This window comes from Zingiber officinale, chromosome 7A, assembly GCF_018446385.1.
Source record: "Zingiber officinale cultivar Zhangliang chromosome 7A, Zo_v1.1, whole genome shotgun sequence".
Lineage (NCBI taxonomy): Eukaryota > Viridiplantae > Streptophyta > Magnoliopsida > Zingiberales > Zingiberaceae > Zingiber > Zingiber officinale.
Window position 1 is genome coordinate 118318714 of NC_055998.1, and position 19789 is coordinate 118338502.

At 39.6% G+C, this 19789-nt stretch overlaps 2 protein-coding genes across 2 annotated transcripts; both read left to right on the forward strand.

Annotated features, from left to right (window-relative positions):
- The first annotated feature begins 12014 nt into the window (after window positions 1-12014).
- Window positions 12015-15020, forward strand: LOC121999654 (receptor-like protein EIX1). Its single transcript, XM_042554305.1, has one exon. The coding sequence runs from the start codon at window positions 12015-12017 to the stop codon at window positions 15018-15020; it is 3006 nt and encodes a 1001-aa protein (XP_042410239.1).
- A 1645-nt stretch (window positions 15021-16665) lies between these two features.
- LOC121999655 (LRR receptor-like serine/threonine-protein kinase GSO2) lies at window positions 16666-19640 on the forward strand. Its single transcript, XM_042554306.1, has 2 exons — window positions 16666-17323; window positions 17425-19640. Exons 1-2 carry the CDS (start codon window positions 16666-16668, stop codon window positions 19638-19640), a joined length of 2874 nt encoding a protein of 957 aa, XP_042410240.1.
- Window positions 19641-19789: the final 149 nt, after the last annotated feature.

Below are 19789 nucleotides of genomic sequence, written 5' to 3' on the forward strand. Positions count from 1 at the left end.
TAATAAATGAGAATGTAGATGGTGATGATGTTAGATATTGGGGTCTTAAATGGACCAAAACGATTTAGAGGAAGGAAGCCATCAATTGTTGAAAGTCGTAATTGACTTCAAAATTGAAATCTACGATTCGCGTAGATAGATTTAGACTATTAATTTGCTCAAAACCGATTAAGGGTGAATGAGAAATTAATGTTTAAAGTCAGCCCAAAATAATATTTATTATTCATTAATAAAGTGCATGGGAGAATAGTCCCACATCGGAAATTCTCGATGTGTATTCTCTACTTATTAATGAAGATGTGTTAATGGAGTTAACACAAAAATAAAAGGACAGGTTACCCCTTAGCCCAGGGCGAGCAGGTGCTCGCACCTGTGAGCCCGCCACGTGCGCAATGGGCGCTTTGTAGGCGCACTTTGCACTTTGCACTTTGCACGTACGCATCGCATTGAGGAGCTTAAATTTATGCTCCAGGTGACATTGCAGTGCCTACGTGGCACTCGGGTGACGTGTCAGACTCGTACCTGACATGGCAGCACCTATGCGGCATCCTCGTGGGCAAAGGGAGATGACTGGACAGTTGACTTAGGGAATGGATGGCTACCGTTGATCAACGTTGATCAAATAGGTATGATGGATCGCTTGTGATGCGATCTAGAGCGTTGGATCGCAAAGAGTAACGATCTGACGACCTGGGATGAGACTTGATCTGAAGCATCGAATCAATGGATCCAGATCCGATGGCCGATGACAATAGGCGGGATCTGAGGGTCACAACTCCTCAGATCCGATGGATGAGATTGAAGTGGGCTTGGTGAAGGGTTACAACCCTTCAGAATGGATGATCTAGATCGATCCAGCCCAAGGAACACATCCACTCACCCAAAGGACAATCAACCTCTTCTTTCAGTATAAATAGAACCCTCCAGATGATGGAAAATTCACTCAATCCTCTCTTCTCTTCCTCAAGCATTCATCTCATCTTGTGCATTCAAGAGTCCAAGAAGTCTACTAGAAGGTTCGCTGGTCTCGGAAGTCGGAGTGCTACGATTCCGAGACGTTCGTCGTCGTTGTATCTTGGGAACGAATTGCAACAATCCGTTAAGCACCGTAGCGGAGCAATATCGTTTACGGAGATAGTGTCGAACACTAGCCTCGACGATCAGTTTGCATACTCCAGAAGCTACCCGGGGATCAACAGTCGTAAACGATATTTCCTGCAAACTGATATGGCTACCAACGACATTCCGACGGCCGTTCCGACCGCCATTCCGACAACCATTCCGCACGGAGAAAAGCCAGAGAAATTCACCGGAACCGACTTCAAAAGATGGCAGCAGAAGATGTTGTTTTATCTAACAACGCTAAACCTTGTACGGTTTTTGCACGAAGACACGCCAGCCGCTACGGAAGGTAGTAAGGCTGCTAGCGATGCGTGGTCTCACGGAGATTTTCTGTGCCGCAATTATATACTCAACGCCTTGGACAACACGTTATATAACGTATATTGTTCTCTGGAGACGGCAAAATCTTTGTGGGAATCCCTTGAAAAGAAATACAAGACCGAAAATGCTGGATTGAAGAAATTCATCGTCGGTCGGTTTTTGGATTTCAAGATGGTGGACTCAAAAAGCGTCTCATCTCAAGTCCAAGATATGCAATTAATACTGCATGATCTGGACGTCGAAGGCATGAAGCTGAACGAGACATTCGCAGTTGCTGCGGTAATTGAGAAGCTCCCTCCGTCATGTAAGGATTTCAAGAATTACCTAAAGCACAAGCAAAAGGAAATAGGGCTGCAAGACCTGATCCTGAGACTACGAATAGAGGAGGATAATCGAAAGTTATCCGACTCCAGAGGAACCAAGCGGACTATAGACGAAATGTCCAACCTGGTCGAGCCGAACGCCAAAAAGCTGAAGCAGTTCAAAAAGAACACTCAAGCAAAGAAGTTCAAAGGCTCCTGCTACAACTGTGGAAAGGCAGGACACCTATCCAAGGATTGCAGACGCCCAAAGAAGCCAACCAAGGGGTCAAAGGATGTTGCGAATCATGTCGCAACCTCTCTTGAGGACTTGGATCTCACTGCGGTTGTATTTGAAGCCAACTTGGTGGATACCAACCCGAAGCAGTGGTTCATTGATACTGGAGCAACTCGTCATATCTGTTCCGATAAAGCGATGTTCTCCAAGTATACTCCAATAAATGGCAGGAAACTCTATATGGGTAATTCCACGACGTCGCCAATTGTTGGACTCGGAAAGGTTGTTCTGAAGATGACGTCCGGAAAGGAGATAACACTCATTGATGTACTCCATGTTCCTGACATCAGTAAGAACCTAGTTTCTGGAGCGGCATTGGTCAAGACCGGATTTAGGCTAGTGTTCCAGTCAGACAACTTTGTACTTACGAAGAATGGTGTCTTCGTAGGAAAGGGGTACCTAGAAAAGGGTCTATTCAAAATGGTTGTAATGCCTGTACTCCGAAATTTTGATGGTAATAAAATAAATGCTTCCAGCTATGTTGTTGAGTGTTTTAATTTATGGCATGATCGACTCGGACATGTGAATAAAAATACTCTCAAACGTCTCGTCAAATTAAATTTATTACCAAACGTCAATGTTGACGGAACACACAAATGTGAAGTGTGCGTGGAAGCGAAAATGACGAAACTACCTTTTCATTCGGTGGAAAGGACAAAAACTCCTCTAGAGTTAATACATAGTGATCTATGTGACTTGAAATTTGTGCAAACTAGAGAAGGTAAAAAATATTTTATTACTTTTATCGATGACTGCACAAAGTTCTGTTATGTCTTTCTTTTAAGAAGTAAAGACGAAGCCCTAGAGACGTTCAGAACCTATAAAACAGAAGTTGAAAACCAACTTGACAAACGAATTAAAATAATTTGAAGCGATAGAGGTGGAGAATATGGTGCACCGTTTGATGAATTTTATACAGAATCTGGCATTATCCATCAAACAACGGCACCTTACTCACCTCAATCAAATGGTGTTACCGAACGTAAAAATCGGACACTAAAAGAAATGATGAATGCCTTGTTGATAAATTCAGGTTTACCTCAACACTTGTGGGGGGAAGCAATATTATCGGCAAATCACATTCTCAACAGAATCCCTCATAAGAAAAATGATAAAACTCCATATGAACTATGGAAAGGCCGCGAGTCATCGTACAAATACCTGAAAGTGTGGGGGTGCTTGGCAAAGGTCGAAGTACCTAAACCAAAGCAAGTAAAGATCGGACCTAAAACGTTCGATGCGATATTTGTCGGATATGCCCATAATAGTAGTGCATATCGTTTCCTAGTTCACAAATCAGACATTCCTGATATACATGTGGGAACAACCATAGAATCTCGGAATGCGATATTCTTTGAAAACGTATTCCCAAATAAAAAGGGAAACGTTGAAAGTGATAACAATGGAAGTTCAAACAAAAATGACATTACCGAACTTAGCTGTTATAAAAGGACTATTGACGATCAAAGTGAAGAGCCACGTCGTAGCAAACAGGCTAGAGTTGAGAAATCGTTCGGGCCAGATTTCATGACTTTCATGTCAGAAATGGAACCAAGAACATTAAGTGAAGCTCTCTCTAGACCCGATGCTCCAATGTGGAAAGAAGCTGTCAATAGTGAAATTGAGTCTATCATGAATAATCATACTTGGGAATTAGTAGACCTTCCTTCTGGTAATAAACCATTAGGTTGTAAGTGGATACTAAAACGTAAGTATAAAGCTGATGGATCAATTGACAAGTATAAGGCCAGACTTGTAGCCAAGGGGTACAAGCAAGAGGAAGGCTTTAATTACTTCGATACATACTCACCAGTGACAAGGATTACGTCCATACGAGTGCTAATAGCCATTGCAGCACTGTATGACCTTGAAATACATCAAATGGATGTTAAGACTGCGTTCTTAAATGGTGAGTTGGAAGAAGAAATTTATATGGAGCAACCCGAAGGGTTCATGGCTCCTGGAAATGAGAAAAAGGTGTGTCGACTTGTTAAGTCGTTGTACGGACTTAAGCAAGCGCCTAAACAATGGCACGAAAAATTTGACAAAGTAATGCTGTCAAACGAATTCAGAATAAATGAATGTGACAAATGTATTTATGTCAAAAACACACCTGAAGGCTATGTAATTGTCTATCTATACGTAGACGACATGCTAATAATGGGCAGTAATCATGATGTAATCATGACTACAAAGAAAATGTTGACCAGAAATTTTGATATGAAAGATATGGGTCAAGCAGATGTTATATTGGGAATTAAAATTCTCAGGACATCAGAAGGGATAGTTTTAACACAATCCCATTATGTAAAATCTGTATTGAAAAAATTCAATACGTACGATCTCTCTACAGTAAAAACACCTATGGATCTAAGTCAACACTTAGCGAAAAACCATGGTGAGACCATATCGCAGTTGGAATATTCTCGGATAATAGGCAGTTTGATGTATCTCACAAACTGCACACGTCAGGATATTGCCTGTACGGTCAACAAACTGAGTCGTTTTACGAGTAATCCAAACGACACCCATTGGAAAGCATTGATGCGAGTTCTCAGATATTTGAAATATACTATGAACTATGGATTACATTATGGAAAATATCCCGCTGTATTGGAAGGATATTGTGATGCTAATTAGATATCAGATACAAAAAACTCCAAATCCACTAGTGGATATGTATTCATGATCGGTGGGGAGCAGTATCTTGGAAATCCACTAAGCAGACTTGCATTGCTCGGTCAACTATGGAATCCGAGTTTATAGCACTAGACAAAGCAACTGAGGAAGCTGAATGGCTGCGGAATTTCTTGGAAGATATTCCTAGCTGGGTGAAACCTGTGTCTGCCGTACTAATCCACTGTGATAGTCAATCGGCGATTGGAAGAGCACAGAGTAATATGTATAATGGGAAGTCACGACATATACGTCGTAGACATAATACCATTAGGCAGTTGATCTCGAATGGAGTGATTGCAATCGACTATGTTAAGTCCAAAGATAATTTGGCAGATCCTCTAACGAAGGGGTTGAGTCGAGATCAAGTATACTGCTCATCAAGAGGAATGAGATTAAAAATCTACAACTAAAAACGACTGTAGCGGTAACCCAACCTTGTTGACTGGAGATCCCAAGATCTTGGTTCAATGGGACAACAAAGTTACAGAAGTTGTGGTCCAGCACATTAAATAGTTTATCTCTATCCCAATCCTAGGATGAATTTGTGCTGTCCTACCTCATGTAGTGAGGTTAAGCTTATGCTTTTAGTGACTTCTATACCTGATAAAGTGGAGTATGGTAGGATACTCTTGATAGAAGTGTCACCTATGTGAGTGTGAAGACAGGCCGCTTCAATGAAACACTCATGAATCCAAGATGGTATCCATGGCCGAAACGGAACCAACCATGAGAACCTAAAGTAGGTGAGATAGATCTCTGTGTGGGTGTTATTGTCTCAGTATAAACCAACAGCTGAGCAGTTCAAGACATCACGTTCACTACGCAGCCTAGTATACTCGATAGCATTTCACTACGGAAGGTTCAAAGCCACAAGCTACCTCTCCCGATGCAGTGACTTATCGATTGGACTCTTGTAAAATGTCAGCATGCATACACGCATTTCATTAATTTCCATTCATGTGGGGGATTGTTGGATATTGGGGCCTTAAATGGATCAAAACGATTTAGAGGAAGGAAGCCATCAATTGTTGAAAGTCGTAATTGACTTCAAAATTGAAGTCTACGATTCGCGTAGATAGATTTAGACTATTAATTTGCTCAAAACCGATTAAGGGTGAATGAGAAATTAATGTTTAAAGTCAGCCCAAAATAACATTTATTATTCATTAATAAAGTGCATGGGAGAATAGTCCCACATCGGAAATTCTCAATGTGTATTCTCTACTTATTAATGAAGATGTGTTAATGGAGTTAACACAAAAATAAAAGAACAGGTTACCCCTTAGCCCAGGGCGAGCAGGTGCTCGCACCTGTGAGCCCGCCACCCGCCACGTGCGCAATGGGCGCTTTGTAGGCGCACTTTGCACTTCGCATCGTCGCGAGGAGCATTGAGGAGCTTACATTTATGCTCCAGGTGACATTGCAGTGCCTACGTGGCACTCGGGTGACGTGTCAGGCTCGTACCTGACGTGGCAGCACCTATGCGGCATCCTCGTGGGCAAAGGGAGATGATTGGACAGTTGACTTAGGGAATGGATGGCTACCGTTGATCAACGTTGATCAAATAGGTATGATGGATCGCTTGTGATGCGATCTAGAGCGTTGGATCGCAAAGAGTAATGATCTGACGGCCTGGGATGAGACTTGATCTGAAGCATCGAATCAATGGATCCAGATCCGATGGCCGATGACAATAGGCGGGATCTGAGGGTCACAACTCCTCAGATCCGATGGATGAGATTCAAGTGGGCTTGGTGAAGGGTTACAACCCTTCAGAATGGATGATCTAGATCGATCCAGCCCAAGGAACACATCCACTCACCCAAAGGACAATCAACCTCTTCCTTCAGTATAAATAGAACCCTCCAGATGATGGAAAATTCACTCAATTCACTCAATCCTCTCTTCTCTTCGTCAAGCATTCATCTCATCTTGTGCATTCAAGAGTCCAAGAAGTCTACTAGAAGGTTCGCTGGTCTCGGAAGTCGGAGTGCTACGATTCCGAGACGTTCGTCGTCGTTGTATCTTGGGAACGAATTGCAACAATCCGTTAAGCACCGTAGCGGAGCAATATCGTTTACGGAGATAGTGTCGAACACTAGCCTCGACGATCAGTTTGCATACTCCAGAAGCTACCCGGGGAACAACAGATGAAAAATACCTCATCCAACTACGAATGTCTCATCCAACTCCGACATACCGTGGTATTTTTTCGGACTAAATTGTAGTTTCTAGACAATAGTAGATTTATTTGTAAAATACCAACAAACCTTTCAACTTATTCTCTCTCCGCTTTTATTATTATTTTGTTTCATCTTCCTCCATCCTTTCGGGACAATCTAATGACTAGCACATATAATCTACTATTATAAGATCTGGGGTTTGAATCTCAACATAGCGCAAATGTCTCTCTCATGCACTAGTCACTATTTCAAAGGCTTAGTCATCCATGATTTATCTCATCCGTGTTAATCATTGGGACGAGTTCGCGGAGAGTTGCTGAGCCCTGAGGGCTATGTAGATGAGTTTCAGATTGTTACTCATACAGGAGAGTTGCTGCCAAAATTTTCTCTAGCAGAGACTCCCCTGAGGCGTGACACAAATAAAACATTAAAGAAAACTAAAGGGAAAGATGGAGTGGAGAAAGAGAAAGAACTAAGTGTGTGTAATGGGTAGTCTAAAACCATCACCAATGACGATGCTATCATTCCCAGAGTAAGGCTCATGCAATGAGAGAGTAGTGAGATCAGTGGTTACATGATGAGAGGTGCCAGAGTTAACCACCCATTCCTGAGAATGAGACAGAGGTGTAAAATGAATAGCAGTGTGTGTAAACGGTGCACTATACGCTGGACGTGGAGCACGCGGAGGAGTCGACAGAAGCAGAGCAAGCATCGAGGCAGTCATATGACCACACTGGCTTGCAGAGTGACCTTGAACACCACAGATCTAACAGCGCCCAAGATAATGATTAGGACTGGACACAGCTGGATGTACAGGAGGAGCACAGACATCCCAGGCGTAGATAGACGCGCCTGATGGGACATCGACGGAACCTGTTGACAACCACCATGATAGTTTGAATACCGATTACGAGAATTCCCTGCTATAGCCACAAGAACAGTCATTGGCGTCAAATATGGAGATGGTGTCAAGACTTTTAATAGGGCTTCATAACTGAGGAGCTGCTCGAATAGCTCATTAAAAGTAATAGGGACGTCATGAACTTGCAGAGCATGTGAGATATTGCAATAATCTTGAATAAGACCATTCAGGACATGAATGGAGAGCTCATCAAAATCAACTTTGACATTCATAAGCACAAGAGCATCAATATTTCTTTTGATGTCCTGCATATAATCAATGATAGATCTGTTACCCTGTTGAGGGCTGGCAAGATTTTTACGATGAGTCATAATCCTGCCACGTGAGGGAGCAGCATAGGTTCTCTTCACAATATCCACCAGCCGCCTTCTACAATGGCTACCGTCGACGAGATCACTCATCGGCTATCTCTCACAAAACTGATTCACCTTTTGCTCTTGTGGTTCTCAATGTCAATGCTCAAGCACCGTTGAAACTCACCACCCCCAATTACTCTGCATGGCGCTTGCAGTTCACGTCTCTTCTATTCGAATGACTTAGTTTTGGCAATGTGAAACTACACGGTCGTGTCCCTTCTTCCGTGGCCAAGCAGCACACAGTCGTGCCATTTGTCTAGACAAGAGGAAGAACACGGTCGTGCCAAAAGGGCACGATCGTGTCAAGCAAGCAGAGCCGAGGAAGACCCCCGCCATGCCAAAAGGGCATGGTCGTGCCTCCCAAGCAGCACTACAGCAAGGTGTGGTCGTGCCAATGAGGCACGGTCGTGGCACAGGTTGTGTCCTAGCTCGTGCCCTACTCTATTTAAGGGGAGTTCTTCCCCTTCTTGAAGGGAGGAAGGTTCTCCCCTTTGGGAGATCCTTCTTGGCTAAGATCTAAGTCCTCTCTGCACTTAGTTTGACGATCTGAAGCCATTTTCATCATCTTCATCGACTCTGGAAGCTAAGGATTGAATCTAAAGATCACTCGATGGATTATATAAGCTTCTTCTCCCTTCTTCTCTTAGATTGAGCTTTGATACTTACAATTTCATTGTCTTTAGATTCATTTCTCCTTGTTATAGAGTAAATCTTATTATTCTAGGATTAATGGAGTAATTGTGATGTCTGATTGATGTATACTCTTGGATTTGTCGATTTCCTTTCCATATGACATTCCTTATGCCTTGTATTCATTTGATCTAATGTGTATGTGATGTGTTTGTACTCAATTCTCATGTTTGATTGAATGATTATATGGTTTTGTTCACCTCGTAGAGGAGATGACTTAGATTGTATGATTGAGGGACACTAGTGACAAGGGTAATCCTTTTAACAAGACATCTAGAGTATCGCCTCGAAAGGGGGAGCGATTCTCTACAAGGATGTGAATAATTAGGCTTATTGGGTTGTTTTTATATTTATGCTATTGAGTGTTTGGTGAATTCTTGTGAATGTATGACGAGGGGTCTTAGTGATAGGAGTATCCATTGAACCAAACTTCATAAGAATCACTTCCATTAGGTAGCATTGGATGTCAATAGAAATGGCACTCCGGCATCACCACCGTGGAGAAGTGTCGGTAACAAAATAACCCACCCTCCTACATGCGCATAGGAATAGAGAATGGATAATTTGTGATCCTTAGTTCATTGATTAGCATCATAATGAAATCGAACACCTAGAACATTCATTCAAACCAAGTTCATCAACCAACCCTCAATCTCTCTCTCTCTCTTCCTCTTTCTCTCAATCTACTTCTTTAGTGCAAGTTTCTCAATCAATGTTCGTTTAGTTAATTCGCCGTGATTGATCTCTAGTGCTTATATACAATTTTCGTGGGATCAATAATCTTTTATTACTTGACGACAACCGTGTACTTGCAGATTGCACACATCACTAAACCTCCTAAGAAGGCAGAGGAAGAGTGGAAAGGTTTGGACTATCGATCGCCGACATGCCAATCACACTGCCCTACAACGACACTTTCATGGATCAAGTCATCGACTAGCTAGGAGACGTATCAAACCGACATAAGCCAGACCCCATAACTTAAAATCTAAATTCGCTCCTACATAGCCATCACTTAATTGGAATTTGTACAAGCAATACTTAGAGAGTGTTTGGTTTATGCGTTTTATTTTTATTTTCTGAAAAATATATATTTTAAAAAAAATAGAAAATGACTTTTACATATTCTTTATTTTTTTAGAAAATATTATTTCATTTTTTTAGAAAACAGACATAAAAAATACAAACTAAATATTATTTTAAAGAAAAAATATATTTTAAAAAAATAAAAATAAAAAATATGTAAATCAAACACTCTTTTATATTTTATACATATTTTTTCATAATGACTTTTTCAAAATATTTAATAAAAATAAATAATTTTTATCCGAGGAAAGTTTCATCATGAATTTATTATAATGGGCCTAAAAATTCAGGTTTGCCTCCGAGGCGCAATGATGCACAAAAAAAAAAAATGCTCAGTGACGATAATTCAGTGATTTGTAATTGTCAGGGATGGCGATCGTTTCCTACTTAGATAAATTGATTTGACATCCCTGTTCACATTTCAATTTTCGACCATGTGACTAATGTGAGGCCAGTCATGGCGATGATAAATATTATGATTATCATAATAATATTAGAAAAATAAGAAATTTGTTCGAAAATAGACTGTGTGGTTTTCAAATTTCCTTAAGTTTCAGATACAAACTTAAAGAATTATTTTACTTCTTTTAATTTGTAGAAAACAGACAGCGAGTCGGTATTCTATTATGTCAGTCATTAAAGACTTAAAATGTTTCCATCCTTTCTATTATTATAAAATATTTTAGTTTGTCAACCATTGTAAACTAGACATTTAATTCTAGATATAATATATTTGATGAACGACTATTTATTTTATCTCCTATCTCTTTGGAAATTTAGAAACATAAGCATTACTTGATTATTAGACAAGAATAGGAAAAAAAATACAAAGATTACAACTTTTAAATGTCAAAGTAAAAGATTTGGATACTGAAAGATCGAACAACATAAGCACGAGAAATAAAAATATATAATGTTACTCCCTAAGATAAAAATGGTAAGCAAATTATCTGAGTTTTAATTTACTTATACCCTAAGGAGATATGTAAATTTAAATAATTGAGTGTAAGTTTTTTTTAACTCTGAATTCGTAACTGATGGTTTAAAACTGTGAATGATAATTATCTTGGATGATTAAAACTAACTGAACTGTCGAAGCATCAAACCATCAAATAATCAAACTTTCAAACCGTGATGGGATGTGACCATGGGAAAAATATGGAAATCCTCCGTTGTGGCATATTAGTTTTTCTCGTAAGAGTTGGATCACACCGATCGCTGTTAGAAGATTTGTTAGGGGAATTTGAAAACCACACTTAGTACATTTTCGAACTAATCTTGATTTTTTTTATTATATTATTATGATAACATTTATCACCACCATTGGCAATGCAATGCAATGCAAGGCGTGATTGATCTCCAGATTTAAATGTGAACATATGTAGAATCTATTTATTATGGAGGTCCTAGTAAAATCTAAGTCGTCTATATTCTGATAATCATATAAAAAATTGGTATATAATTTTCATCAAAAATATGAAAATATGATATAAAAAAATAAATATATAAATATAATGATAAAAAAATTGATTAAAGAATCATGTCTTTATCTTTTAATGTCGTCTAAAAGATAATGAAAAAAAACAAAAGAAGTATAAGTAAATAAAAGAGGATCTTCCAAGAAATTAAGAGATGACGATGTCAAAAAATTTTTTGTCAATGTGAAATAAGAAATTAGGTCAGGATATATCTAAAATCCTTAAGAACCTCTCCTTATACAGATAATTAATTTGTTATCAGCCGATAAATGATAATAAATCTGAGTAAAGAGTTCTACATATTCAACTCACATCCAATAAATCAAAATCAACTAAATATAAGTTAGATCATTTAAAAAAAATTATCCTATTTATATATACAAATTATAAATAAATCCATCTGATAAAAATAATTATATCCAACAGTTGCACTTACTAATTATCAATCATCAATTTTCAGGTCCAATATAATAAATTCTCGATGGAACATAGCAAAATGAATCATCAGCAAACAAGATGCTCTCCCTCAACCTGACATACATCCCAACCTTCCCTTGAGAGATTAATCGATCGCTTAATCATGGAGGCCAGTAGCATATGCAAGGGCAGTTCTAATTCCCCAAAGCATTCTGCACTTATCTTCATCATCTTCTTGTTGAGCATAAGAGCATACTGCAACGATAGTCTACAGGCAACGGAGGAGAGTAGCTGCTTGGAGAATGAAAGAAGTGCTCTGCTCGCCATCAAGTCCGACATGTATGACCCAGGCGACTGGTTCTCGTCTTGGATCGGCCGTGACTGCTGCAACTGGAGAGGAGTGGGCTGCGACAACATCACTGGCCACGTTACAGAGCTCGATCTTCACAGCCCCTACCCTTACTATGTCTATGAAGAAGATCCATTTTTGTACATGTTGGACAGTTTCAGTTCTGGGAGAATTGGTGCTAGTAAGCTGAACCCTTCTTTGCAAGAGCTAAAGCATTTGAAGTATTTGGACTTGAGCATGAACAACTTCTCCTATGCCCACATCCCCAATATGATTGCTTCTCTCGTCCACTTGGAGTATCTCAACCTATCAAGAACTCTGTTTTGTGGGTTAATTCCTCCTCAATTCGGTAACCTCTCCGGCTTGCGTTACCTCGATCTTAATGGATGCGATGACTCATTATATTACACTTCCAAATCATGTCTTCGCTCTGGTGGACTCCAATGGCTCTCTCATATACCTTCGTTAGAGTATCTTGATATGAGCTGCGTCGACCTTTCGAGAGCAACCAATTGGCTTCAGGAAATTAATTCACTCGGCACTTTTCAAGCGTTAAATTTGGGGAATGCAAAACTCCCACCTGTTACTTCCCCCCTTCCCCCTTTTAATCTGACATCCATCTCCCAGCTTAGCCTCTTTCACTATCGGAACTTCAGTAACGCCATGCTCAGTTGGCTGTCTAATGCTAGCAACCTCCGATATCTTGATCTCCGCGAGTGCTATTCTGGACTTCATGTGGAGCAACTGCAAGTTTCTTTAGGAGCTCTTCCTAATTTAAAGAAATTGGAAGTAGCAGACAATCTCATCAAGGGAGAAATTTCTGGAATTCTAATTAATATCAGCACTAGCCTGCAGCATTTGGATGTGAGCTACAACGACGTTAGTGGAGAAATTGAAGATATCTTGTGGAATCTTAGGCACTTGGAGCACCTCAGTTTAGATTCTACCAATGTGAAGGGGTATTTACCACATGTTATGGAGAATCTCACAACTATAAGACACTTGAGTGTATCAAATACTCATATAGCAGGACATATTCCAGAAACAGTGGGGAAACTCGTTAATTTGAGGTATCTTGATTTGTCATATAACAGAATCACTGGAGTGATACCATGGAGCATTGGAAACCTTACAAACTTGGTAGGCTTACGTTTGGTGTGGAGCAACTTAACAGGATCGATGCCAGAGACTTTGGGTAATCTCACTAATTTGGAGTTCTTAGATTTCGTTAGCAGTAGTGTTTTTGGACAAGTACCAGAATCCATTGGCAAACTTCAAAAATTACGTGTTTTGTTTCTGAAAAATAATTTATTTACTGGTCAGATACCCGAATCGATCGGTAGTCTCTATAACTTAGAATTTTTGAGCATATCTGAAAACTATCTGATAGGACGGATACCCGGGAATTTAGGTGATCTCTGCAACTTGCGCTTATTTGATTTATCACTCAACAGTATTGGAGGCGAATTAACAGATTTGGCTGATGCTTGGTCCAACTGTACTCGAGGTGCTCTCCTAACATACTTATATCTTGATGACAACAATTTGGGTGGTTTGATCCCTCCAAGTGTAGGCCAACTACAACAACTAGAGCAACTCGTGCTATCTCACAACTCATTTCATCGTCTACCACAGAGCTTTGGAAATGCCACAAACCTTGTTATTTTCTCTTTAGCTGGAAATCATCTCCAGGGTAACCTTCCTCCTTTCTTTTGCAATATGATGCTCGACGTTCTCGATTTATCTTCCAATGAATTGTCTGGTGAAGTACCACAATGCCATGTTTCATTTGCTACCTCTCTAGTGTCTCTCCACCTGAATGATAATTCTCTCTCTGGAAGTTTTCCAACCTTCTTAAAGCATTGCAAAGACTTGGTAATTCTTGATCTCGGTGAAAATAAATTTTCGGGAGAAATACCAACGTGGATAGGGCAGAGCCTTGCGTCATTGAAGATCCTTCGCTTGCACTCAAACTTATTTCATGGTGCCATCCCCACAACCATAGCGAGTATCGATTCCCTCCAACTTTTGGATCTTTCTTCAAACCGTCTTGATGGTAACATACCTTCGTCTCTTAGCAATCTCAGTGCAATGGCTGTAAATTCTTCAACAGATTCTTTATATGGTGACTCAGATTATGGTGAGGGATTAACAATAACCACGAAAGGTTCTTCCTATGAATATACTGATGAGCTCCGACTGGTACGAAGTCTCGACTTGTCAAATAACAATCTTTCTGGTGAAATTCCAAATGAACTGACAGGTCTTCTTGGATTGCACTTCCTTAACTTATCCATGAATCATTTAACTGGGAGGATTCCGGAAAAGATAGGCGGCATGGCACAGTTAGAATCTTTGGACTTATCCATGAACAATCTCACAGGAGAGGTTCCTGCGAGCTTATCTGCTCTTTCTTTCCTGGAGTATTTGAATCTTTCCTACAATAACTTGTCAGGAAGAATCCCGGAAAGCACACAGTTGTCAACCTTCAACGCCTCAATCTATGCTGGTAACGAAGGTCTATGCGGACCACCACTGCCACAGTGCTCAAGTCATGCAACTTTTCAGGTTCCATCTGAACAAACACAGGCAGACAAGTTTGGACGTGTGATACAATACAGCAGCATTGCAATCGGATTTATTGTTGGCTTTTGGGGTTTCATTGGAACCATGATCTTGAAGAAAGAAGTTAGAGTCTCTCTCTTCCAATGGCTGGACAAGACCTGCGATGATATATATGTTCAGTTGTCACTAAAGCTCAAGAAGCTGAAGCGACTATACGTGAAGAGGAAAACTAATGTTTTGTGCTATTTGTGCTAAATGCTCAAAGAGCAACTTTTAATTAATTGCTATTATGTTTGAGGACACGTATATATATATGGTCCTTCAAGTCAGTGTGTTGTGTGATGAAGTGTGTTTGATGATGCATGGATATGTATTTTGTAATAATTGAAGATACATGGAATTCTTCATCTGTTATTGAGACTTTTTAAGCAGCATAAGTTCATAAATGAAACTTTAATTTCCGAGTAACAACACATCTCAAAGAACAAACTTTAAATGATTGATTAACTGATGAATCACAACTCCATGTGGAAGACTTCAAAGTAAGCTAAGTTTTTTCGATTTTTGATTACTATATGCCAAGCCTAGCTATGGGTAACCTGGAATGAAAGAAACAGATTGTGCCTTTAATGAAGAACAACCAAGAAGTGCTGCCGAGATGGTGAACTATTGGTCTAATTTGATAAGGCTGTGCTTCGATAGAGCTTTATCCAACTTTTAGCAGCAAAACATGGCTTTTCAAAGGCCAGTAAATAACTACTTGAATTCAAGAAATCAACATTAAGTTTTTGTGGATAATATGTCATGGTACTAGGGTTGATAATTTCTTACCGATTTGAAAGTGTTTAAATAAATCATCCTAATTTTAATCATAATAGAATAAATTCTATCGATTGCTTCAAGCACAAATCGAACTTTATTATTTTTTGACTATTATTTTCACTGTTTGTTTTGGTTTCATTGTTAACTTTGTTGCTGATTTTATATGTTTTATTTTTACATTTAAAATTTGTAATACAAACATGTTTCTAAAAAAATATCAATCTTGAAGATAGAAAAGAAACAAAAGAAAAAAAAGTGGAACAACTTATTAAAACTCACAAAGGTGTTCTTCGTAAATTTTTTAAAACTAGCTCTTCAATTGAAGATTCAGTTGATGAATTACAAGAAGAATTAAATGATCATGCAACAAATGAACAACAATTGAGTAATCAAGAATAATTAAATAATCATGCAATCAATGAGTTAGAAGTATTGAGAAAAAATGATGAAAATGAGGTGTTAGAAAAATTTGATTTTGAAAACCTTATTGATAATTTTACTTTTCAAAATACTAGAAGATATAGATTTTTTCAATGATTATTTCATATATTTTTTTATTTGTAAGTATTATACTTTTTGGAGAACTTAGGAAATATATTTTGTATGGTGTTGTATTTTTTGAAAAATCTTGATAACTAAAATTTGTATGAAATTTATCATATTTTAAATGAAATATATTGATTTTTAAAATTTTCTATTAAATTATATTCAAACAGTATGTAGTAGGCCCTGAAAAGTTAGGGTCTGCCAGGCCCGACAACAAGGTACTCTCTCAACTTGGCATATTTCCCACCCTTCTCTTGAGAGATTAATCAATCACTCACTCAATCATTTGAGCAAAAAGGTGGAACCACCACCCTAGCGGCCCCCTGAGCCTGGCCCCCCAGGATTTCAGAGGGAATAAATCACAGTGAGTGCTGGGCTGGAAAGTTGACTGGGGTCTTAGGAGTTTTTGACCAGCAGACCAGGAATATTATTCCCGTGTGCAACTGGCGACCCTCGACCTTTGGTCATTTGAGCAAACAACCAGGCAACTTACCAGCTGATCCAGCCCGTGGGGGCAATCACTCACTCAATCATGGAGGCTGGTAGCATATGCAAGGGCAGTTCTAATTCCTCAAAGCATGCTGCACTTGTCCTCATCATCTTCTTGTTGAGCATAAGAGCATACTGCAACGCTATTCTGCAGGCAACGGAGGAGAGTAACTGCTTCGAGAATGAAAGGAGTGCTCTGCTCGCCATCAAGTCCGACATGTATGTCCCAGGCGACTGGTTCTCGTCTTGGATCGGTCGTGACTGCTGCAAGTGGAGAGGAGTGGGCTGCGACAACATTACCAGCCACGTTACAGAGCTTGACCTTCACAGCCCTTACCCCTACTACGTCTATGAAGAAGATCCAATTTTGTATCAGATGGACAGTTTCAGTCCTGGGAGAATCGGTACAAGTAAGTTGAACCCTTCTTTGCAAGAGCTAAAGCATTTGAAGTATTTGGACTTGAGCATGAACAACTTCTCCTATGCCCACATCCCCAATATGATTGCTTCTCTCGTCCACTTGGAGTATCTCAACCTATCAAGAACTCTGTTTTGTGGTTTAATTCCTCCTCAATTCGGTAACCTCTCCTGCCTTATCTCGATCTTAATGGATGCGTCAACTCATTATATTACACTTTCAAATCATGTATTCGCGCTGGTGGACTCCAAATCCAATGGCTCTCTCATATACCTTCATTGGAGTATCTTGATATGAGCTGCGTCGACCTTTGGAGAGCAACCAATTGGCTTCAGGAAATTAATTCACTCGGCACTTTTCAAGTGTTAAATTTGGGGAATGCAGAACTCCCGCCTGTTACATCCCCACTGCCCTCTTTTAATCTGACATCCATCTCCCAGCTTAGTCTCTTTCACTATCAGAACTTCAGTAACGCCATGCTCAGTTGGCTGTCTAATGCTAGCAACCTTGAATATCTCGGTCTCTCTGAGTGCTATTCTGGACTTCATGTGGAGCAACTGCAAGTTTCTTTTAGTGCTCTTCCTAATTTAAAGAAATTAGAAATAGCAAGCAATCTCATCAAGGGAGAAATTTCTGGAATTCTAAGGAATATCAGCACCAGACTGCAGTATTTGGATTTCAGCGGCAATGAAGTTAGCGGAGAAATTGCAGATATCTTGTGGTATCTTAGGCGCTTGGAGTACCTCAGTTTAGATTCTACCTATGTGAGGGGGTATTTACCACTTGCCATGGAGAATCTAACAACGATAAGACACTTGAGTGCATCAAATAGTCATATAGCAGGACATATTCCAGAAACAGTGGGGAAACTTGTCAATTTGAGGTTTCTTGATTTGTCAGAAAACAATATCACTGGAGTGATACCATGGATCATGGGAAACCTTACAAACTTGGCAGGCTTATGTTTGGGAAAGAGCAACCTGACAGGATCAATACCAGAAACTTTTGGTAATCTCACTAACTTGAAGTTGTTATATCTAATTGACAGTAATGTTTCAGGACAAGTACCAGAATCCATTGGCAAACTTCAAAAATTACGTACTTTGTATATGCCAAATAATCTATTTACTGGTCAGATACCTGAGTCGATGGGTGGACTCCATAACTTAGAATTTTTTATCATATCCGAAAACAAGCTAGCAGGGCAAATTCCCAGGACTTTTGGTAATCTCTGCAACTTGAGCTTTCTTGATTTATCACACAACAGTATTGGAGGAGAACTAACGGATTTGATCGATGGCTTGTCCAATTGTACTAAAGGTGCTCTCCTAAGAAACTTAGATCTTCAGAACAATAACTTGGGTGGTTTGATCCCTCCAAGTGTAGGTCAACTACATCAACTAAAGGAACTCATGCTGGCTCATAACTCATTTCTTCGTCTACCGCAGAGCTTTGGAAATGCCCCAAACCTCGTTATTTTCTGTTTAGCTAGAAATCATCTCAGCGGTGATATCCCTCCTTTCTTTTGCAGTATGGAACTCCAAGTCCTAGACTTAGGTTACAATGAATTGTCTGGTGAGGTACCAAAATGCCCTGTTTCATCTCCTACATCTCTATTGTCTCTCCACTTGAATGCTAATTCACTCTCTGGAAGTTTTCCATCCTTCTTAAAGCATAGTAAAGACTTGGTAGTTCTTGATCTCGGCGAAAATAAATTTTCGGGAGAAATACCAATGTGGATAGGACAGAGCCTTGCATCATTGAAGATTCTTCGCTTGCACTCAAACTCACTTCATGGTACTATCCCCACAGCCATAGCAAGTATCAAGTCCCTCCAACTTTTGGATCTTTCTTCAAACCGTCTTGATGGTAATATACCTTCTTCTCTTGGCAATCTCAGTGCAATGGCTGTATATTTTTCAACAGATTCATTATATGGCAACAAAGTTCATAATGAGAGATTAGTAATAACCATGAAAGGTTCTTCCTACGTATACACTGATAAGCTCCGATTGGTACGAAGCCTCGACCTGTCAAATAATAATCTTTCTGGTGAAATTCCGAATGAGCTGACAGATCTTCTTGGATTGCGCTTCCTTAATTTGTCCATGAATCATTTAACTGGGAAGATTCCAGAAAAGATAGGTGCCATAACACAGTTGGAATCGTTGGACTTGTCCATGAACAATCTAGCAGGAGAAATTCCTACGAGCTTATCTGCTCTTTCTTCCCTGGCCTATTTGAATCTTTCCCACAATAACTTGTCAGGAAGAATCCCAGAAAGCACACAGTTGTCGACCTTCAAGGCCTCAATCTATGCTGGTAATGAAGGCTTGTGCGGACCACCACTGCCAAAGTGTTCTAGTCATGAAACTTATCAGGATCCACCAGAACAAACAAAGGCAGATAAGATTGACCTTGTGATACAATATAGCAGCGTTGCAATCGGATTTATTGTTGGCTTTTGGTGTTTCATTGGAATCATGATCCTGAAGAAAGAAGTCAGAGTCACTTTCTTCCGATGGTGGGACAAGACTTGCGATGATATTTATGTTCAGTTGGCATTGAAGCTCAAGAAGCTGAAGCCACAAAATGGGTAGAATAGTTTGTTTTGTGCTAAGTGCTCACGGAACAACTTTAATTAATTACTATTATGTTTGAAGACAAGTCTACGGTACTTGAATTAAGGTGATTAAGCTCACTTTAAACATCTCATAGTCCATTCCTAAGTTATGTAAAGATAAATCAT